The sequence below is a fragment of the Neomonachus schauinslandi genome, chromosome 4 (assembly GCF_002201575.2).
Source record: "Neomonachus schauinslandi chromosome 4, ASM220157v2, whole genome shotgun sequence".
NCBI lineage: Eukaryota > Metazoa > Chordata > Mammalia > Carnivora > Phocidae > Neomonachus > Neomonachus schauinslandi.
The window spans coordinates 7,236,942-7,256,219 of NC_058406.1; the positions used below are offsets into that span (position 1 = coordinate 7,236,942).

Sequence of the window (19,278 nt, forward strand, 5' to 3'; positions counted from 1 at the left end):
TTAATAAGAAGTAATACTGGGGCGCCTGGGTGGCGTATGCCTTCAGCTCAGGTCATGATCCCAGGGTCCTGGGATCGAGCCCTGCATCGGGCTCCCTGCTCCGAGGGAAGCCTCCTTCTCCCTCTCACACTCCCTCTGCTTGTGTTCTCTCTCTTGCTGTGTCTCTCTCTGTCAAATAAATAAATAAAATCTTAAAAAAAAAAAATAAAGAGTAATACTTTTTTTCTGTTTCTTTTGGCTTATTGGAAAAAGCTGCCTTAGATTTAAAGCTATCTGTTATTTGATATTATGCAGTAGTTTGGATATTCTTCAGATATCTAATCTGAGTCCCAGAACCATGAAAGCTGTTAAAATTTAGTGGTTTTTCTAACTTGTCCTGTCCATTTGCTCATTTTTTTTAACATTCTTTATCAACCAAAGGAAAAGTTTACATTTATCTGCATATTTCCCATATTGCTCTGTGCCACAATAATTTGCAAATGACTTTTTTAGAATTAGTTTTGGAAAATCCAGTTTAGAACTTTGCATCTATGCCATAACTATAACAGATCAAAGACAAATTTTAGTTTTTATGTAATAAGCATAATTTTTGGTGAATTAAAATGTACTGTTATTCCCACTGGGGAGAGAAACAGGATTATTATTGTCCATACTTGATAGCACTTCTTTTTAGAGAGGCTAGTGATGTAAGTAAGTAAACCTGTTTAGGTAATTACTGAGGCCCTTATTTGTGAGAATAGATGAGATTAATTTGTGTAAGAGAGCAAATAGAAAAGAAGTGGCTAAAATTCTGAGATATTTTCAGATGGAAAATATGGAAGTTCTATTCATGCTTCTTTATTTAGCTACTCCTTCTTAATTTAGTCTAATCGACCAAAATGAAAATAGAACATCTTTTGGCAAAGAGACACTGCTTATTTTTATAGTGCTGTTTGCAATCCTTGTAAGTGACGTACTTTAGATCTTGTAGCATTTTCAGTACTAACTGTAGGCAAAGTGGAGTGTTGAGGGGCTAGAGAAGGAAGAATTGAGGTCTCAGGACTCAAGAATTTTGCAATGGACTGATAGTCCCGCTAAGCTGTGATTGACTGAGAGGGTTAATTCTCCCCACAGGTCTTTGTCATTTGGAAATAGATCCTGCTATGGGAAATGACTTTCTCATTGGTGGAAAGTGTGTCTGTGGGTGGGATAGGATGAATTGGAGGGAATGTTTTTGATAAGAGATGGAATTAAATTGCTACTTGCCTACTTCCTTTCCTCCTTGACAGACCAGAGGTCAGCTATTTAGTACTCTTTTTCTGAATACCCATGTTTTCGCAAGAACTAGATTGTCCTTAGTTTAACCTCAGATTATACCAGGACTGGGAAGAGATGTTTATCAGTGAACCCTGGCTTCCCCTTAGTGGCTTCTTAAATTATCACGACCTAGTCATCAGCCAGGACATAACTGCAGTAGCTGTTATCTGCAAAGGGTTTGCATTAATTTTTACTTTCAAAGGATATGATAAGGAGGAGGGTCACAGCTGTATAAGTCAATGCTTGATACATATATACAGACCATTCATCTTTTTTTTTTTTTTAAAGATTTTATTTATTTATTTGACAGAGAAAGACACAGTGAGAGAGGGAACACAAACGGGGAGGGGGAGAGGGAGAAGCAGACTCCCTGCCGAGCAGGGAGCCCGATGCGGGACTCGATCCTGGGACTCCAGGATCATGACCTGAGCCGAAGGCAGTCGCTTAACCAACTGAGCCACCCAGGCGCCCCAGACCATTCATCTTGCAGTCTTTACAAATCTCCAGATTAGCAAATCACATCACTTAGACCTTTTCACTTCGAGTCCTAACTCTGTTGGTTGAATTTATTTGGAGTGTGATTTCTTTCTAAAGAAACCAAATGTGTATTACTTTTATAAGAGTTGTTAGAGATGCAACAGTCCACTTAATGATTTGGTGATTGGCCAAGTAAATTCGTTAACTAAATGACTTGGCTCCTGCACATCTAACCTGGAATGCCCAGGATTTATATTTGCCCCTCTGCAAAAGTAAAAAATCATTGTTTGAGACTTAAAGAAAAAAAAGAACTCCTTCTCTGTTGGAAATATGTATCTGAAATATTTATTTATAGGTGAAATGTTGGATTTGCTTTAAAACGCTACCAGCTGTAAAAGATATGATATAGACAGGATATTAAATAATAGTATTATATTGATGTTAAATTTCCTGAACTCTGGGGCGCCTGGGTGGCTCAGTCGTTAAGCGCCTGCCTTCGGCTCAGGTCATGATTCCAGGGTCCTGGGATCGAGCCCCGCATCGGGCTCCCTGCTCGGCGGGAAGCCTGCTTCTCCCTCTCCCACTCCCCCTGCTTGTGTTCCCTCTCTAGCTGTCTCTCTCTCTGTCAAATAAATAAATAAAATCTTTAAAAAAAAAAAAAAAGATTTCCTGAACTCAGTCATTGAACTGTGACTGTGTAAGAGAATGTCCTTATCTGCTGAAGTATTTAGGGATAAAAGGGCATGGTGTCTGCAATTTATTCCAAAATTGTTCAGGAAGAAAAAGTATAAAGTGTTTGAGGGATAATAGAAACATGATTGGCAAAATATTGATAACGGTTGGAGTTGCATGATGGATATATGGTCGGTCATTATGCTACTCTCTAAACTGTCATGTACACTGGAAATTTTTCAAAATAAAATATAAAAAGAAAAAATTACTTTATTGCATGAACTTTGGGTATGGTGAAGAATTGAAGCCATGAGTGTTAAATTTCAACAGTGATAGGGTTCTACTATAGTTTACTCAGAAATTTTGGACTTGTTTGCCTTTCAAGTGAATTTTTCCTCCCTAAGAATACTAAGACCATTTCTTTCTGTTTAATAGAGTAAGAAGAAGAAGAAGACTGATTTTATTCCTTACAGGGATTCTGTACTTACTTGGCTCCTTCGAGAAAATCTAGGTACGTTGATCACTTGTGTGTAGTTACCTTTTTAAAGCTGTTTATTGATTATCTTTTGTGGTTAATTGTCTTATATGTTTGTTTTGGAGAAAAATAATCTCCAGATATCCATGTTACTCTTGATTTAAGCTGGTTGGATTTGCTTACTTTTTTTTTTTTTTTTAATTATGTTATGCTTACTTTTTAATCAGGGTTTTCTCCCCCATCTTGTTGACCTGGGAACGTGGACTGTGGTGTGGTGGTGTGGTTTTCTTCCTAACCACACCTGCTTCAAACTATCGCTCCTTCTTCAAACCTCTTTGGAAACTCCATGTTACCTTTTTGCTGATGGTTTTGGACCTTCAGGTCATTCTCTTTATTCTCTGTTCTGTTAGCCTCTTTCCCTCCTTCCTTTTAGAAGGGAAATGACACTGATAGAAGGAAGAGAGTGAGAATGGCCTGCTGGACTGTCCATGTCACTGTGACTTTGACTCATTAAGAGCACTTTGGTGGAGTGGCTGAGGTCTTAACTGGAGTGGGGAGAGGAGAACTGGTCACAGTAGATACAAACACCAAGATTAACAGTATGACAGTGCCCGGCATGGGAGCATTCAAGACATTTGTTGATTCTTGATTAAATCTTAGGATCTGAGATGGTGGTGTCTAATTTGACATAAATTTAATAAAATTCTTCTTTCTAAAATGAATATGATTTGCAGTAACCATGATTCATCTTTTTAGGTGGCAATTCTCGGACTGCAATGGTTGCTGCTCTGAGCCCAGCAGATATCAACTATGATGAAACTTTGAGCACTCTGAGGTACTCCAATTGCTCTTGATAGCTAAATAGAATACTGTGCCACCATAAGTCATTTTGTTATGCCATTGGTTTTCTTATGCTATATGGGTAATTTTTTATGTAAGTAATGATCCATCCCTCTCATAACAGGGAAAACATGGGTTGGGGGAGATTTCTATTTATTTTTTTGGGCGGGGAAGATTTTTATTATAATAGAATTTACCTGTTTATGGTTTTCAATTTCAGTTTGTTACGATTTTCATTTCTGTAAAAAGAAGTTCCCTTGTGGTTTTCATCATTATAGAGATGCTCAGCTCTTAACAAGTAATACAATTATGAGTACACATAGTGTTAAAAAAAAAATTACAGAATGTTCACTAATAGAATATAGTCGGCCCTTGAACAACACAGTAGTTAGGGGTGCCAACCCTCTGCACACTCAAAAATCCGCATATAACTTGACTCCCCCAAAACTCAACTACTAACAGCCTGCTGTTGACCAGAAGCCTTACTGATAACATAAACAGTTAATTAATGCATATTTTGTATGTTGTAAGTTGTACAAATACATATGTATATGCATATAAGCCATATGTTTTCTTACAATAAAGTGAGTTATAGGAGAGAACATGTTATTAAGAAAATTAAGAGAAAATACATTTACAGTACTGGACTGTGTTTATCGAAAAAAATCTGATTATAAGTGCAGTTCTAACCCACGTTGTTCAAGGGTCAGCTGTATTTCTATTTATGAATAGTTTTCATTACTTTAATCTGGAACTTTCTACTCTTCTCCCAGTGATGGAAAGAACCCTATATAGTCTCACAAATGCATTTTGAGTCTTCTTTTTGGTATTTATTTCTTTTATGATTTTGGGTAACTCACTAAAATTCATCTGAGCTTTTTTCCTCATCTTGATAAGATATTATAAAACTTTCTATGCATATGTTATTAGTAAGGCTCATAAAATGTGTAAATACTCAAGCTGTTTGATTTAGAGTTAGAAATAATGGCATGTTACTTAGGAGAAGTAGAGTATCTGAGGAATGGCAAGAATGAATGTTCTTTTTGGATATAGATACGCAGATCGTGCAAAACAAATTAAGTGCAATGCTGTTATCAATGAGGACCCCAATGCCAAACTGGTTCGTGAATTAAAGGAGGAGGTGACACGGCTGAAGGATCTTCTTCGTGCTCAGGGGCTGGGAGATATTATTGATAGTAAGTGAATTAAGGATCAACATAAACTCTAATCTTTTCCTCTTCAGGGTTCTTATATTTAAACTTAGATTCAAAGAACATGATGAAGTTAGATGGTATAACAGAGTTTTTTTTTGTTTTTGTTTTTTCTTTTAAAAAAATCCAACGAAAATGATCTCAGAATCTTTATATAGTATGTACCAGGCTATCCAGCTGAACTCATGAAATTAGTTTTTAAAATGTAAATATGTTACCGCTTGTATTTTTATTAGATTTTCATTTTAGATCAGCAGTGAAGTTTATTTGGAATGTTGAGTTTATTCTCACGGAGAAATTAATCATTTTGTAAAATTGGTACTTGAAATTTTTGTTTTTGTACTGGGGCTTCTCTGGATTAATGTAGTAGTGGTAATATATGTGTAACAAATCCACCATTCCAGTCCCCTTTCAGATAAGATTTACCTTTGAGTGGTATCTTTCCCCTCCTGCAGAATGATTGAAGGACATTCCCCACCCAGCTCCCTATGAACACATGAAGGGAAAAATATCCATTTTCTGTCAAATTCAAGAACTAGACTTTCAGAGAATACTATTTTACAGTGTTGTCTTAAAATGAGTCTTTTTTTAACCTCCGTGATCTCCTTGCATAATGTCTAATCAGAAGTTAACTGGATAATTCAGGTAGAATAGTATATGGGTTTATTTGATAAAGTATATTTTTATTTTTTGAGTGAAAAATTAATATTTAAATTCTAATAAGATTTTCAAAGTCTCTTGTAGTTTAGTTCTTCTTACTGATGAACACCTGAGTTTAAATGAATACAGTGTGCAAAATGATAATCTATTTTAAGTGTTAATTTTTTTCATCTTTCCAAATGCTGCTCTGTTCCCTCTCTGTGTCACTGCTGAACCTGAACTTTGACCCTTCTTGTATTTTCCCTCCTGCTTACCTTCAGTTGATCCATTGATCGATGATTACTCTGGAAGTGGAGGCAAATGTGTGTATTTCATGTATTGGTTATTTCCAGTATTCTGATTTGCTAATCTGCCTCTGCTGGATCAGCCTTAAAATGAGCTTTGCATGCCAGCAATCCTAACAGGGAAATCCCAGACAGAGCATACTGTAGATTCAGAAATGATCCTGTTTTTGCCCTTCTCCATGTAGCAAACGCTGCTGAATTTCAGTTTATGGGTTAAGTAGTTTAGAGGGTTAAGAGTCTCTTGCTGCTTCTGCTCTTCAGTTTTTCCACTTATGTGATTAAACTGAATCCAAAGTCCTAGAGGATGATGATCGCGATGACAGCAGCTCACATTTCCTGAGTGTTTATAGTGACCTTGAATGTATTATCTCACTTAATCCTGTCACTGATTCTGGAAAAGATTGTTAGGCCCATTTTACCCATGAGGACACCCTTGCCTGGGTGGTTAATTTGCTCCAGAGATCCCATGGTTTCTGTGTAGTTCAATTGGATAGTGTAACTCAGAGCCCCAGCTTTTAATATCATTACTATACCTTTTTTGGCCTCTTGAGATCCTTCACGTGTCTGATTATTTAATAGAAAACTCATTTTAAATTAGCTGTGTAATTCTGAGCCTTGGTGTATGTACAATTAAAAACAATCACTTCTGGTTGGCTAAACTATCCCTGACTGAGTAGCTCTGAGTGTTGGGTTAGCACCCACCTGTGCTTATGCTGAGTTAGTTTCCTCCATATCTTGGGCCTCAGCTTACATAGTGGTTAGAAAGTTTTTTTTTTCCTCTCCTTTTCTGGAATTACACATTAGATTTTAAAAACTTGGGTGTCTAAAATGTGTGTTCGAAATGAGACATTTTTATGAAGGATCACACCTCGTTCTCTCCATAGATATCATTAAGTTGGTGAGGACATGATTTCTTACCCTTTTAAGATAATTCATGAGGGGATTTTTATCTTAGAAGAAATGAAGAATCTTGACTTCTTGGTTAAGTTTTAGATTTTAATTGATTTGCTTGTTCATTTAATGAGGCACGTAATAGGGCTTGAAGGGAGGAAATACATAGGTGAAAGCAAACGTAGCCCTGGCCACTGTGATGAGGCTAGGCCTTGAGGACACAATAACACTCCAATACAGAGTGACTCTTGGACTGGAACAGCTCTGTCTGAGATTTCCGAAGCTGACTGATACTGATGTGAGAAAGACACCATCTTGTTCTTGCTTTTGTGCCCCAGCTGGTGCTGCTACCAGCTTGTTGCCTCACTCTTTTCTGAGCAGTTGTGACATCTCCCAAAAAGCTATGCATGACTAAGTTTTAATTTTGTCTCCATGCAGGAAAGCAGCCCTGACTACTTCTGAATTTCCATTTCAGTCTACTACTTTTAATTTCTTTTAGGGCTTGCATGTGTCCATTGGACCTTCTCAGCTCCACCCATCCTATTCTTTCCTACCTTGCTGCCATCACCTGATGGCTGATTTTTTGCTCCAGTTCCCATCCCCCTTTTAAAACTTGCTTGTTTTCCTATGTTCTATATTTGCAGATGGTGGTTTTCAAACTGTCTTGAAGCAACCACTGGTTTTAAGGGGTTTCAAGAACTGGCTTTGATGAAGTAGAAATGAGTAGACCCAGCGAGAGCAAATAATAGTGTTTTCTGACTCTGCATTGACTCGTATCATTTAAGGAAAACTTAAGTTAGTTTTGGTATGAATTTTAAGCAATGTAGGTTTTCTCACATTTTTAAACATAAGCTAATTTTAAAATAGAAATCCATCAATACCTATGGTTTTCCTCTGGTGTCTGTTCGACAGGGATGACTAATGAAGGAAAGTACAAACAGCAAATTAATGAATTTTGTTGTTTGTGGCTCTTCTTATCAAAACTAAATTTAAAAACAAAACTTACAGTTCTATTAAAGACCTTAGTAAGTGAAAGTATATCCCTGAAACTTGAATTCCATACTAGGAACTCAGCTCACCAGTGACTCATGGAGTACTGTTAGGCAGAGTAAGAGCCTCACTTTGCAATAATAAGCAAATAATCAGCCTTGATTTTTGCTTGTGCTAATAGATGAATGTAAACTGTACCAACTTCATTAATTTGCTAATTGTTCTTCCCTGTTGAGGTAATTGGCCCTGAGTTCTCAACCAGAACTTACACAAATTTCTTGTGATTTCTACATTTACCTCTCCTTTTTTAAAAAAGCATATGTTGAAGATGCTTTTTAGCATGTTGAAATGTTGCTATACAAAGGACACTACAGATTTTTGTTTTAACTGTAGTATCTTCTTGGGAATTTTTGCTGAATGCCATAAAATACTGGGCCAGTTTGGTATTACTGATAAATAAATGTTCATCTTTTTTCCTGTACCATTACAAACTACTGGGATTTAAGAGTACTGGAAATCTAAAACATTGTAGATTTGGAGCTCTAGAAGGAATAGAAGGAATGTAGCATGTCTTGTTTACGGAGAGTGCCTGAGCATTATTATCCTTTGAGGCTCTGGTTACCCCCTATCAAATACAATGTTAACCCACCCTGGAATTTTTTAGTTTCTAAATTTTTTAGTTTCAGAAGTGGTTCTTAACCTCTAGGATACCAGTATTAAAGACAGACATGTTTTAGAACTGCCATCTAGAACAATTATAACTTGTCTTTGTATTATAATGTGTCTTTGTCTTGGCGCTTTAATACTATCCTTTCTTACGCTGGTGTTCCTTCCTGTCTTTTTTCTCCCTCTGCTCCTTTCCCTCTTTTCCACTTTTTCTGCCTTCCCTTCTTTCTGTCTCCCAGATCTGAAAGATTTTCAGAACAATAAGCATAGGTACTTGCTAGCCTCTGAGAATCAACGCCCTGGCAATTTTTCCACAGCATCCATGGGGTCCCTTACTTCATCTCCATCTTCCTGCTCACTCAATAGTCAGGTGGGCTTAACATCTGTGACCAGTATTCAGGAGAGGATCATGTCTACACCTGGAGGAGAGGAAGCCATTGAACGTCTAAAGGTAAGTAATAATTCAGACTGAATGAAAGGTGTTCTGTGTAGCTCCACAAAGCATAGTTGGTCTTGAAAATCACCGAGATTTTTGTTAAGGATACGGAAGAACTTTCTGACTCTTAGAGGTGTCCTGAAAATGGCATGTGCTGCTTTATAAGGTAATTTCTTTTTACCAGAATGCTTGAGTCTCACGTGGCCAGGCAGAAATTAGAGAGATGCGTGGCCAGATCATAGGTTGGCCATGAAAATAACTGATAAATAGATAATGTCCTTTAATTCCCAGGTAGTTTATAAGTCACAGGGACATTGTTTAGTTAGAAATTTAGTTGGAAACTAATTTGATAGAAGCACTTGGATTCATTTGAAGATGGAATTCTGTATAGAGCCATGTCTGTGTTAGTAAAATAAATAGACAACCAAAAGAAGGCTTGAGCATATGAGTGGCTGTACCAGGCTTATTCAGAGACATGTGAAATGATAACTTGTGGAAGCTCATAGGAAGTCTTGGAACCCTATTATAACTGCCGTGGGAGGGCTGCCTCCTCCTGTGCTGGCGCCCATGGGATCAGGGGCCTCAGTGCTGTGTTGCGCGCTTGCATCCTGCATGTGCAGGGCCACCTGCTGTGGCACCCAGCTTCACTCTCCCAGTCTGTGCTTGGCTCTGTTGGGGATGTTCTTGTCTTCTTCGTGAATATGAAAGTGAGCGGTAGCAGCACCTGCTGATTCCTGGCTTCTTCCTTCCCCTCAGTGACTGCAGTGAGAACAGACCGTGCCATCCATCAAATCACTGTGACAGTATCACAGATGCTTTTTCTTTCCCTGCTCATTGCCTCCAGGGTGATCGTGTGATCCACGCTTTTGGGCCTTTGTATTCCCAAGGGCCAGGGCAGGGAAAACAAGGAGGGCAGAGAAAGTGTTTTCAGGAGCTGGGAAGTTGCAGTTGTGTTGGCAGGCCTCTTTGTGTTGCACTCAGCACTCTCCACAACTGCCGCTCGCTCGAGCACTGTTGAGAACAGTAACACACTTGGGCAAATGAACGATGGAAAAGGTTTGTTGAGCCTTTTCACCGCTAAAAGGGAATGAAGCTTGATAATTGAAGATGACAGAAGGTTTCATTTCAGTTTTCAGGTGAGGCCAAGAAAGATTTTATGTGAAGACTGGGCCTCTGCTTCTTAGTCAGCCTACCTTTTTCCTTGGCATTTTTTACTTACTTCTAACCTAAGGTGGTTCAGAAACAAAAGTAATGATCTTGTTTCTTCCTTCAGAACTTGTTTGTAGGAAGTGGGTAAAGTTCTGAAATACCTAGCAAAGGGAGAAGGGTGAGAAATCTTTTCATTTCATTAATTGTTGCAAATTGAAGGGCAATTCCTGCTTTTGTAAAATTGCCTTTGGAATTGTAATAAAGACATTAGTGAAGCCTGTGCAGGACAGCTTTATGTGTGTGTGTTTTCACGATGGGCGTTGGTGACAAAGTTGCTGTGCGGGGTTCTGTTTGGGCCAGTGGGGGAAATGCAGGGGTTCCGTGGGAAAGAAGTGAAATCTCCTACTATTTAATATAAGATGTTCTTTATCTTTGGGGATTTTGAATCTTACTTATATCGCCTATTAAAGCCTTGGGGTACAAATAAGATTATAATTTCCATTAACTTACGTCTTGGTGTAAAAGAAAACAATTTTCCTAACTGCCACATGGGACCAACTGAAAATAACGTTGAATGTTAGGAGTCAAGACGTTAACCAGACTCTTTAAGAATTAGGTCACCCAATGTCTTCCACATAGTTTCTGGGGAATAACACTGCCATTATTCAGGGAACCCTCCCCCCCAACCTTCCTACTTCCCACCAAAACAAAACTGTATTACTTTCATCAGAAAATAAATTTCTCTGTTTTAATTTTCCTTTAAGTCAGCATAAGTGAAATCTTCCATTTTCCCTACCTTTAGAAAATTGCTTCTTGATGGTTTTGCATTGGATCTTGAGTTTTTAAATGCAGCATGTCAGTCCACTGAGGCATAAGTGCCTTCGTTCTGCTCCTGTTTTGTGAATGGTGAGAATTCAGTCCAGCAGAACTGCATTGTAATGCCTCAGGCAGATAGCATCTTGCATGCACAGTGCAAGGCAGTGGTTATACAACAGAAATGCTTGAGAATTCTTCATTTTTGGACTACTTCATTGTTGAGTGTTTAGGAGCTACGTTCCTAAGCCAGGATACTGCAGGAGAAAAATACTGTAATGGAAAACAGGAATAGAGGTTAATTCACTTCCCTAACATTTTATTTCCCTTTGCTTCTCTTTATTTTTGACTTTAAAAATATGATCAGTTGGTAAAATACTTTTGCATAACGTGTTGCTTCTGCTTCGTTTTTTGAATAGCTTCTTTCCATATGGAAGAGATCCATGTTACCTCATCATAAACAATCTCGACCCCTCCACAAACCTCTCTGGCAAAAGAGTGAAATGTAATTGCTTTCATTTTTTAATCACAACTCAAACTGAGTTGGGATGTATGTATCCTTGATTTGGATTCTTATTCAATAAGGTTTTAAATATGTAACTATAGCTACTGTGTGGTGGCTCTGGGGTTTGTTTATTAATCTGGCATCAAAGTTAGTACTATGAGTGCCATCGCCTAGGCTTGGACTATAAATATCCACAAGTATCCATTACAGAAGCATGCAAGGGCAGGTGCTGTGCTAGGCGGCCCAAGGGCCCCACACTTGGAACACACTTACGGAACATACTATGTTCAGTACAGTAAAACCTTGGCTATCTGATGGCTTCAAGGAATGTTCCATGTAGTAAGCATTTAACCTTTTAAATATCACAGTTGAAACTGTAATTTTTTTTTGTGGAAATATTTCTGACTTGTTCTGCGGATTTCTCTGTCACCTTAACTGAATCATGACAAAGAAATTAAATTGTGTTTAGCTGTGTGAACATAATTGTTAACGAGTGCTGCATAGATAGCTAGACATTCGTGATGTGAGACCAAAGTTGAATGGCGCCTGAGCCCAACATTTCTTGGAGCTTTAAAAATAGGTTCCTGATGTCACTGTTTTTATTTGGAATTTTTTTGTGTGTACTACCTGTGGGAAGGAAGGACCCTTAAAGATTGTCCGGACTCCTCATTTCTGAAGCATGCATCCCAATTTCAATTTAATCTTATAAGTTGGGTTTCTAGAGTGGGTAATGGGCAACATTGGGCACCAGTGTGCCAGGCCTGCCTGCAGGGTAAGTTGATAACTCAGAGATCAAAAGTTATCTAATGTTGGCATCTCAGTTTTATTTAAGCTAAGTTTGCTATTCAGGCTTGAAGAAATAATATCCTTCATGCTTTCTTAATTGATGGTGAGCTGTTTTGTAGAATATTTTCTTTAAAGCCTAGTGATTCTACCTTAATTGAAGAAAGAGCATCAAGAGTCAGGAAACCCCACTCTAGGGTTTAGTGGCTCAGGATGTAGTGTGGCCTCAGGTTAGTCTCTTAGCTTCTCTGGTCCCCAGTTTCTTTATCTCTAGAATGGTTCTGGAATAAATGGCTTTTTCTAGCACTGAACTTTTGCTTAATATCATTTTCTTTAACCTTTCTTCAGAGTTTTAAAAAATAAGCTTTTTTTTTTTAAGATTTTATTTATTTATTTGAGGGAGAAGGAGAAGCAGACTCTTCACTGAGCAGGGACTCCCGATTTGGGCTCCATCCCAGGACCCGGGGATCATGACCTGAGCTGAAGGCAGACGCTTAACCGGCTGAGCCACCCAGGCGCCCCTAAAAAATAGCTTTTTAGACAACATAAAAATTGCAGCATGAAGCTATAATGAAAAATAAAAGAATACCATATTCAGCTAACTCATTAAATCTCTTTTTTTACAAAGAGATCATGTCCTGATTTACCCTCCAGGTGGGAAGTAAAATTAGAGAGTTCACATTAGAATTGGCAGCAGAATGACAACAGGATCCCTAGACAGTGATTTTGCTACCTTTGGGTGAATTTACAGTTGCCCCAAAATAGAATAGCTTTTGTACAGCCAGATAAATCTCTTATCAGACATGATCTTTTCCTGAAAATAACCAACCAGGAAAAAAAAATTTTAAGTTTCTCATGGGTCAGTTTGTATTCCATCACCAACATCAGGGCTTGTGCGCCACACTCTGTATAATAAACACTAGTCTAGATGCTCTGTTTGGGCAGCCTGTTGTCCTAGTCCTTTCTTTCGAAGTTACCATTTTGAGATCGTAAAGGTTTCTACCCAGCTGTCTTTAATAAGCCTTACTATCACGTAGGCTATGGTGCCAACTTGTCTCGTATTTGCCCTCTCACGGTCCTATGCAAAAGCATTTAGTACTACTCTGTTAGAGTTGTTTGAATAACTTCTGTGGTGCTTACTGACCACTTGGTTCCTGGCCATCTCCCTCCTTGCTGAAATTGTATGGGTGTTTTTGGTTGCTGGCTCTCTAGCGTGGCACGTTGTTTCTTGTCTCAGCTTGGGAGGGGTACGTGCACTGCAGGCTAAATCCGTCCTCATGGAGGCCACTGGAGAGATGCTGTTCAGGTAGCTGTTCGAGTCTTTCAGCCCGTGGGTGTTGGGAGAGTTAAATGAGAGCAATTTAGGTGGTTCTGTCTTTCCTCCCCACCTTCCCCATCCCTCTGTTGACTTGTTCTGGCATCTACCCCTTTGTGACTGACCCTTTTCTGAACGAGTACCTATTCAGTGGCCCCCTTCATGGGAACCATACTGATGTTTCTACCTTTTCTAACTCGCTCATCAGTTTTCTCTTTGCCCTGCTTAGCTAGTTGTTCTTCACTGTCATCATCATGATGCTCCCCTGTCTGTTTCTCCTGACTCCTGTACTCCTTTGCTTTTGCAGCTGCTGCCTGGAATTCTCACTCATGGCTTTTTAACACGCTCCCATGCCTCCTTCCGGAAAACCGAATCGCAGACACCTTAGGATTGATTGTATTATGTGCTCACTGTTTCTTTCTTTGTAGATAATTATGTTTTCAGATCCCAGAGGCTTCTTACAATGGCCTGTTAAATAATCAAACAGTGAGCTATTTTGTAAACTGTGCAGGGTTTTCATCCTGAATCACTAGTGCTGCTGTCATCAGAACTGGCATCTCATCACTCTTATGCTCCTGGCATCATCTTTGGACTTTCTAATTTCGTCTCCATGACCAGATCTTCCTCTGCTTTTTGCATGTGCCTGTCCTCAGGTCGTCTTCCTCCTTCCATTTTTCACCGAGTTGATTTCCTACTTGTCCTTCATTCATCAGTCTGAGCGTCATTCTTATGCTCACCCATTCTCCAGCGACCTGTGAACACTTCAGTTCTAGCACGTGACACAATGTTCTGTTGTTTTCTCCTGCCCTACCCATTCACAGTCTGCGAGCGCACTGCTCTGGCCACACTGTGGTTCCTGGAAAATGCCAGGCATTTCTTACCTCTTCCCTCACATGTTCATGTGGTAGCTCCTGCTTTGTCTCTGCTCACACAGAACCTTGTCAGCGAGCCCTGTTCTGACAACCCCATTCCAAATTGCTCCCTCATTTACCCCTTTCCCTTTCTTCCTTTTTTGCCAAGGCACTTGCCACTATCCCATGTACTGTATATTTGAATTATTGATTAAAATTGATTACATTCTTTACTAGAATGTAAGTCTCATGAAATCAAGGATTTTTTCCCTGCCACATCCCTAGTTGCCTGAAACAGGGCTTAACATATAATGTAGTTCTGTATAATTATTGAATGAATGAATCATCAGTTACTTCTCTCTTCCTCATATACAGTAAATTCCCTGAGAGCAGGAAACATGTTCTTAATTTCTGGCATTCATAAAAACTCAGCGGGACACTGTCACTTCAGTGGCTATATGCCTTCGGCTGAGATTAATACTAACCCTTTCTCTTATCAGGTATTGGGTTGTGTTCAGAAGGGTGTTATGTTGTAGAGGAATTAAAATATTCATTTACCCTTCAGGTTTTTGACTGGGGCTTCTGCAAACAAAAGACAGATTAATAAGAGAAAAGCACACAAATTTATTTAATATAAGTTTTATGTGACACGGGAACCTTCATAAGGAAATAAAGACCCAAAGAAGTGTTAAAGCATTTTTTTTGCTAGGTTTGATAAAGAAGGAAGAGTTGTGGGAAATTATGATAGGACCTGGGGGGAACTTATCAATGCCTGTTTGTTCAGATTCCTCTTAGTGTTCTTCCATCTTTGGAGATGAGGATGCTCCTTTCCTCCAGGTGTAAGGAGGCTCCTCTCATGAGGGTCTTAAAACCTGCTTGAGGAGTTCAGAGTCCTTCCTGCAGAAACCATTTCTCAAATTACTTCAGCTTAAAATAGTCAATATGCCAAGATGCCATATTTTAGGGGAACACGTTCTGAGCCCCATCAGGCTATGGTGAAGTTATAGTGAAACAAAAGCAATTGTTTGGTGGCTTTATTCTTTTGTAGAAGTGGTTTTCAGAAATAGAGTCCTGCATTTGGGGATGTTAATGTTACTCCTCTTTCTGCACACACACATATGCACACCCACTCCTTGGGCATTTTTTTTTTTTTTTTTAAAGATTTTATTTATTTATTTGAGACAGAGAGAATGAGAGACAGAGAGCATGAGAGGGAGGAGGGTCAGAGGGAGAAGCAGACTCCCCGCCGAGCAGGGAGCCCGATGCGGGACTCGATCCCGGGACTCCAGGATCATGACCTGAGCCGAAGGCAGTCGCTTAACCAACTGAGCCACCCAGGCACCCTCCTTGGGCATTTTTATTAGGACTTAGGAGAATTTATATATCTAGGGCTGATTTAATGTTAGACCTAGTCTTCATGAATTTTATTGCACATAATATTAAGAAAGGAACAGAATCTCATTGTATTAGATTCTGCCTCATACCCACAAAGGGCATTGTGTGCTTCTTGCTGTCCTTCCTAGACATAGCGTGTTACATCATAAGGCTCTTCTTCACTTTAACTGTGGACTTCCTCTTAGGAATCGGAGAAGATCATTGCTGAGCTGAATGAGACCTGGGAAGAGAAGCTGCGTAAAACAGAGGCCATCAGAATGGAGAGGTCAGCAAGTTAAGCTCTCGGGGTTGTCTGCACATTCTCAGGGGAACTGGGATTCCTTTTATAGAAGGAGAAGTTGAGCTGGAAGTAAAAATGAAGGGCCCCCTTGCCAACCACAGAACAGAACTCAGCCTGCTCTAGGTCTTCCCCTAGCAGAGCTTATATAGTTAGACTACTCTGGGGAGTCCTGTGCTCATTACCATACTGCATCGTGTTCAGGGTCCATGTAAAATGGAAGATACTGAGGGATAGAGGTTTTTTTTAAAACATTTCTTTTTAGGGTGGGGGAGGGGCAGAGGGAGAGAGAGAATTCCAAGCAGACTCCACACCCAGCATGGAGCCCAATGCGGGGCTTGATCCCATGACCCAGAGACCATGATCTGAGCTGAAATCGAGAGTCAAGAGTTGGATGCTTAACTGACTGAGCCACCCAGGTGCCCTGGGATAGAGTTTTTACTTTGTAAAACAACTGCCTTTGATAAAGGCCCAAATAATAAAGCTCTCTGATGATTGTCTGAGTTATGTTTTATAGAACCTCTTTGGTAAGAGGTGAAGTAGTTTGAGTTGCAGACTTTTAAAATCCCTTTTCTACTTTAACCTCTCAGTTGTCTACCTGAAGGTGAGCATAACCCAAAATAATACTTTTCCTCTTGGGATGAATATACATTAAAAGAAGGTCAGACTTGTCTTCCCCCTTCATGGAAGATGAGGTAGAAGTAAGTGCTGATGTATTGATGCAGTGGATGTATCAAACAATTAGAATATTCTTATTATAGGGATTTTTTTCTTTTTAAAGATTTTACTTATTTATTTGACAGAGAGAGAGAGAGCACAAGTAGGCAGAGAGGCAGGCAGAGGGAGAGGGAGAAGCAGGCTCCCCGCTGAGCAAGGAGCCCAACGTGGGGCTCGATCCCAGGACCCTGAGATCATGACCTGAGCCAAAGGCAGATGCTTAACCGACTGAGCCACCCAGGCGCCCCTCTTATTATAGGGATTTTAAGCTAAAATTCTTGAATCAATATGATGTTGGGCATGGGAGCATCACATTTGAGAAAATCACACTTACAGACAGTCTTCATATATCCAAGTTACTTTCTGATTGCTTTCTTAGATTTTGAAGAAATGTTCTTTGAGTTAGATGTCTGGCCTTAAGGAATACCCCTGTCTTCCTTTTTTTTATATTAATAGACATATTATTTATGAATTACTGTCTGCCTCCAAAGTCAGATGAGACAAAGTTCTTATTTGGGTGAATTCAACTTTACCTAACATGGGAACAGAACTTATTTTGAATGTGCTGTTTCCCTTAAATTCTCATGAATGACGGGATAGACAGATTTTTCACATTTGTATTACTAACACAGACAATAGTTTTTGCTTTGCATGCTTTACTTTCCAGTTCACAAGAGACTGATTTAATTGACATTTTGGTATTGGTATTCTGATGTGCTTGTTGTTTTTCTAGAGAGGCCTTGTTGGCTGAGATGGGAGTGGCCATTCGGGAAGACGGAGGAACCCTGGGAGTTTTTTCACCTAAGAAGGTAGGAACCTGTTGTGAAACTCAACCCAACAGAAGCACTTCCTGTTTGTCTTGGTCACTGAGGCACTTCCGGTCTTTCAGGGCTGGCCCCTCCTCCCTTCATTTTATCTTGAGATTTGTCTTAATTTCAGACATTTCTGATTTCATCTTACAGTACAGGGGCAGTCTGTTTCTAAAATGCCTATCGTATTTGCTGTTTACAAAATAAAACCCAAGGCAGTATAACTTCCGGTCATGATTCAGTATGTTTACTCATCTGCATTGTTGCTTTCTCTTAAATTCCCAGCCTCTCACCTCACATACCTTGCTTCAGTTTGGCTACTCTTTCTATGTAGATTTTCCCACAGATGCCAGCAGCCCTGATTTATAACTCTTTGGAAGCAATTTCAGCTATTCAGGTTTGTGTAGAAAAATACCACGCAAGTTTGTTTTTGTAGTTTGTGTTACAGACAACCATTATACTGAGTAAAGCAATTCCTGTCCTCACCCTTCTAGCCTCCTCTGCTCCTTTCTTAGGTTTTTTTTTTTTAAATGACTCCAATAGTACCCTCCCACTTACATAATCTTATAGTTGTTAGGTAGTAGATTCCTTGTAGCTAATTAGAATAGTAGGTTTTCGTTTGGGGTTTTTTTTTGTTTTTGTTTTGTTTTGTTTTACTAAGTTGCTTCCTAGTTATTCTTAGATATTGGAAAACTATTACAAATTATTTTTGTGTGCTTCTTATATGACAGTAATAGAACATATTTATTTATTTACAAAGCAGATATATTCATGCCGGTAATAAATGGTTCTTCATTTCAGATGACCCCAGCTTGCCTATCAGAGACTTACACATGTTCTGCAGGGTCTGATGATGATCTCTCTAGGTTGGCATAGAATGGGCAGGGGGGTTTCCATTTTTGTGTTTATGTGATAGGAAATATTCCTGGTTTTTGCTAGGATTCTTTAGGTTTGGTTTTTCTGTCAAGGTCACATAACTTTTTTTTAGGAATTCCATTGCATTATTTTCAACAAAGAAGATGGTTTTAAAGACATTTTTGGTACACGTCGTAGAACTGGAATAACAATAACAGTATTTTGTGTGTGTATTGCCAGCAGTCTGTGATTTTCAGTTTAATAGTGTTTCCTTCAGTAAGACATTATTTGTTGAGATAGCATACTTAGGATTGTGGAGATTTTAGCAGTTACGGGTTTGATCAGATTTGTGCCTTTGTGTATATTGAAAGAGATTTTACAACGTCTTTGAGTGTTAAGAACTATATGGAAAATTTTTGTAACAACTTGTAAAATGATGGCATTTAACACAAGTCATAAATAATTTAAATAAGTGGTGTGATATAAACAGCACGGAATTCCACACTGAGATCTCTGTTTCCAAAGCTTTTTCTTACTTTAATTTTATGCATCTTGTTTTAACTTTCTAGACTTCCTCAGGAAAGGAAGGGATACACCACTGGCTACATCCAGATTCAGTTTTAGAACCTGTTTCTGATGTGTTAACTTGATTGTGGTAATCATTGCATGCACATTCGCCACCTTAAAAAAAAAAACAAACATGTTGTACAACCTAAATGTATACAATTTTTACTTATCAATCATACCTCCATAAAACTGGGTCGGGGGAAATACTTTTAAGGCAAGGGGCAAACAGACAAAACCTGTTTCCAGGATCCCCTTTTTCTGAGGCCAGTGTCCTAATGGGCTTTAAAGAACACTGCCCACAGAGGGACTTGACTTTCTCAAACCAGCAGAGCTTTTAGACTACA

General features: G+C 39.1%; 1 protein-coding gene across 1 annotated transcript in view; it reads left to right on the forward strand.

Annotated features, from left to right (window-relative positions):
• The window catches only part of KIF1B (kinesin family member 1B), a 138,950-nt gene that overhangs the window by 54,101 nt on the left and 65,571 nt on the right, over positions 1-19,278 (forward strand). Inside the window, exons 11-17 of the mRNA XM_044914382.1 lie at positions 2,881-2,956; positions 3,677-3,755; positions 4,814-4,956; positions 5,892-5,933; positions 8,702-8,913; positions 15,895-15,974; positions 17,437-17,512. Of these exons, the coding sequence (XP_044770317.1) occupies positions 2,881-2,956; positions 3,677-3,755; positions 4,814-4,956; positions 5,892-5,933; positions 8,702-8,913; positions 15,895-15,974; positions 17,437-17,512 (708 nt within the window). The remainder of the gene's footprint in view (positions 1-2,880; positions 2,957-3,676; positions 3,756-4,813; positions 4,957-5,891; positions 5,934-8,701; positions 8,914-15,894; positions 15,975-17,436; positions 17,513-19,278) is intronic.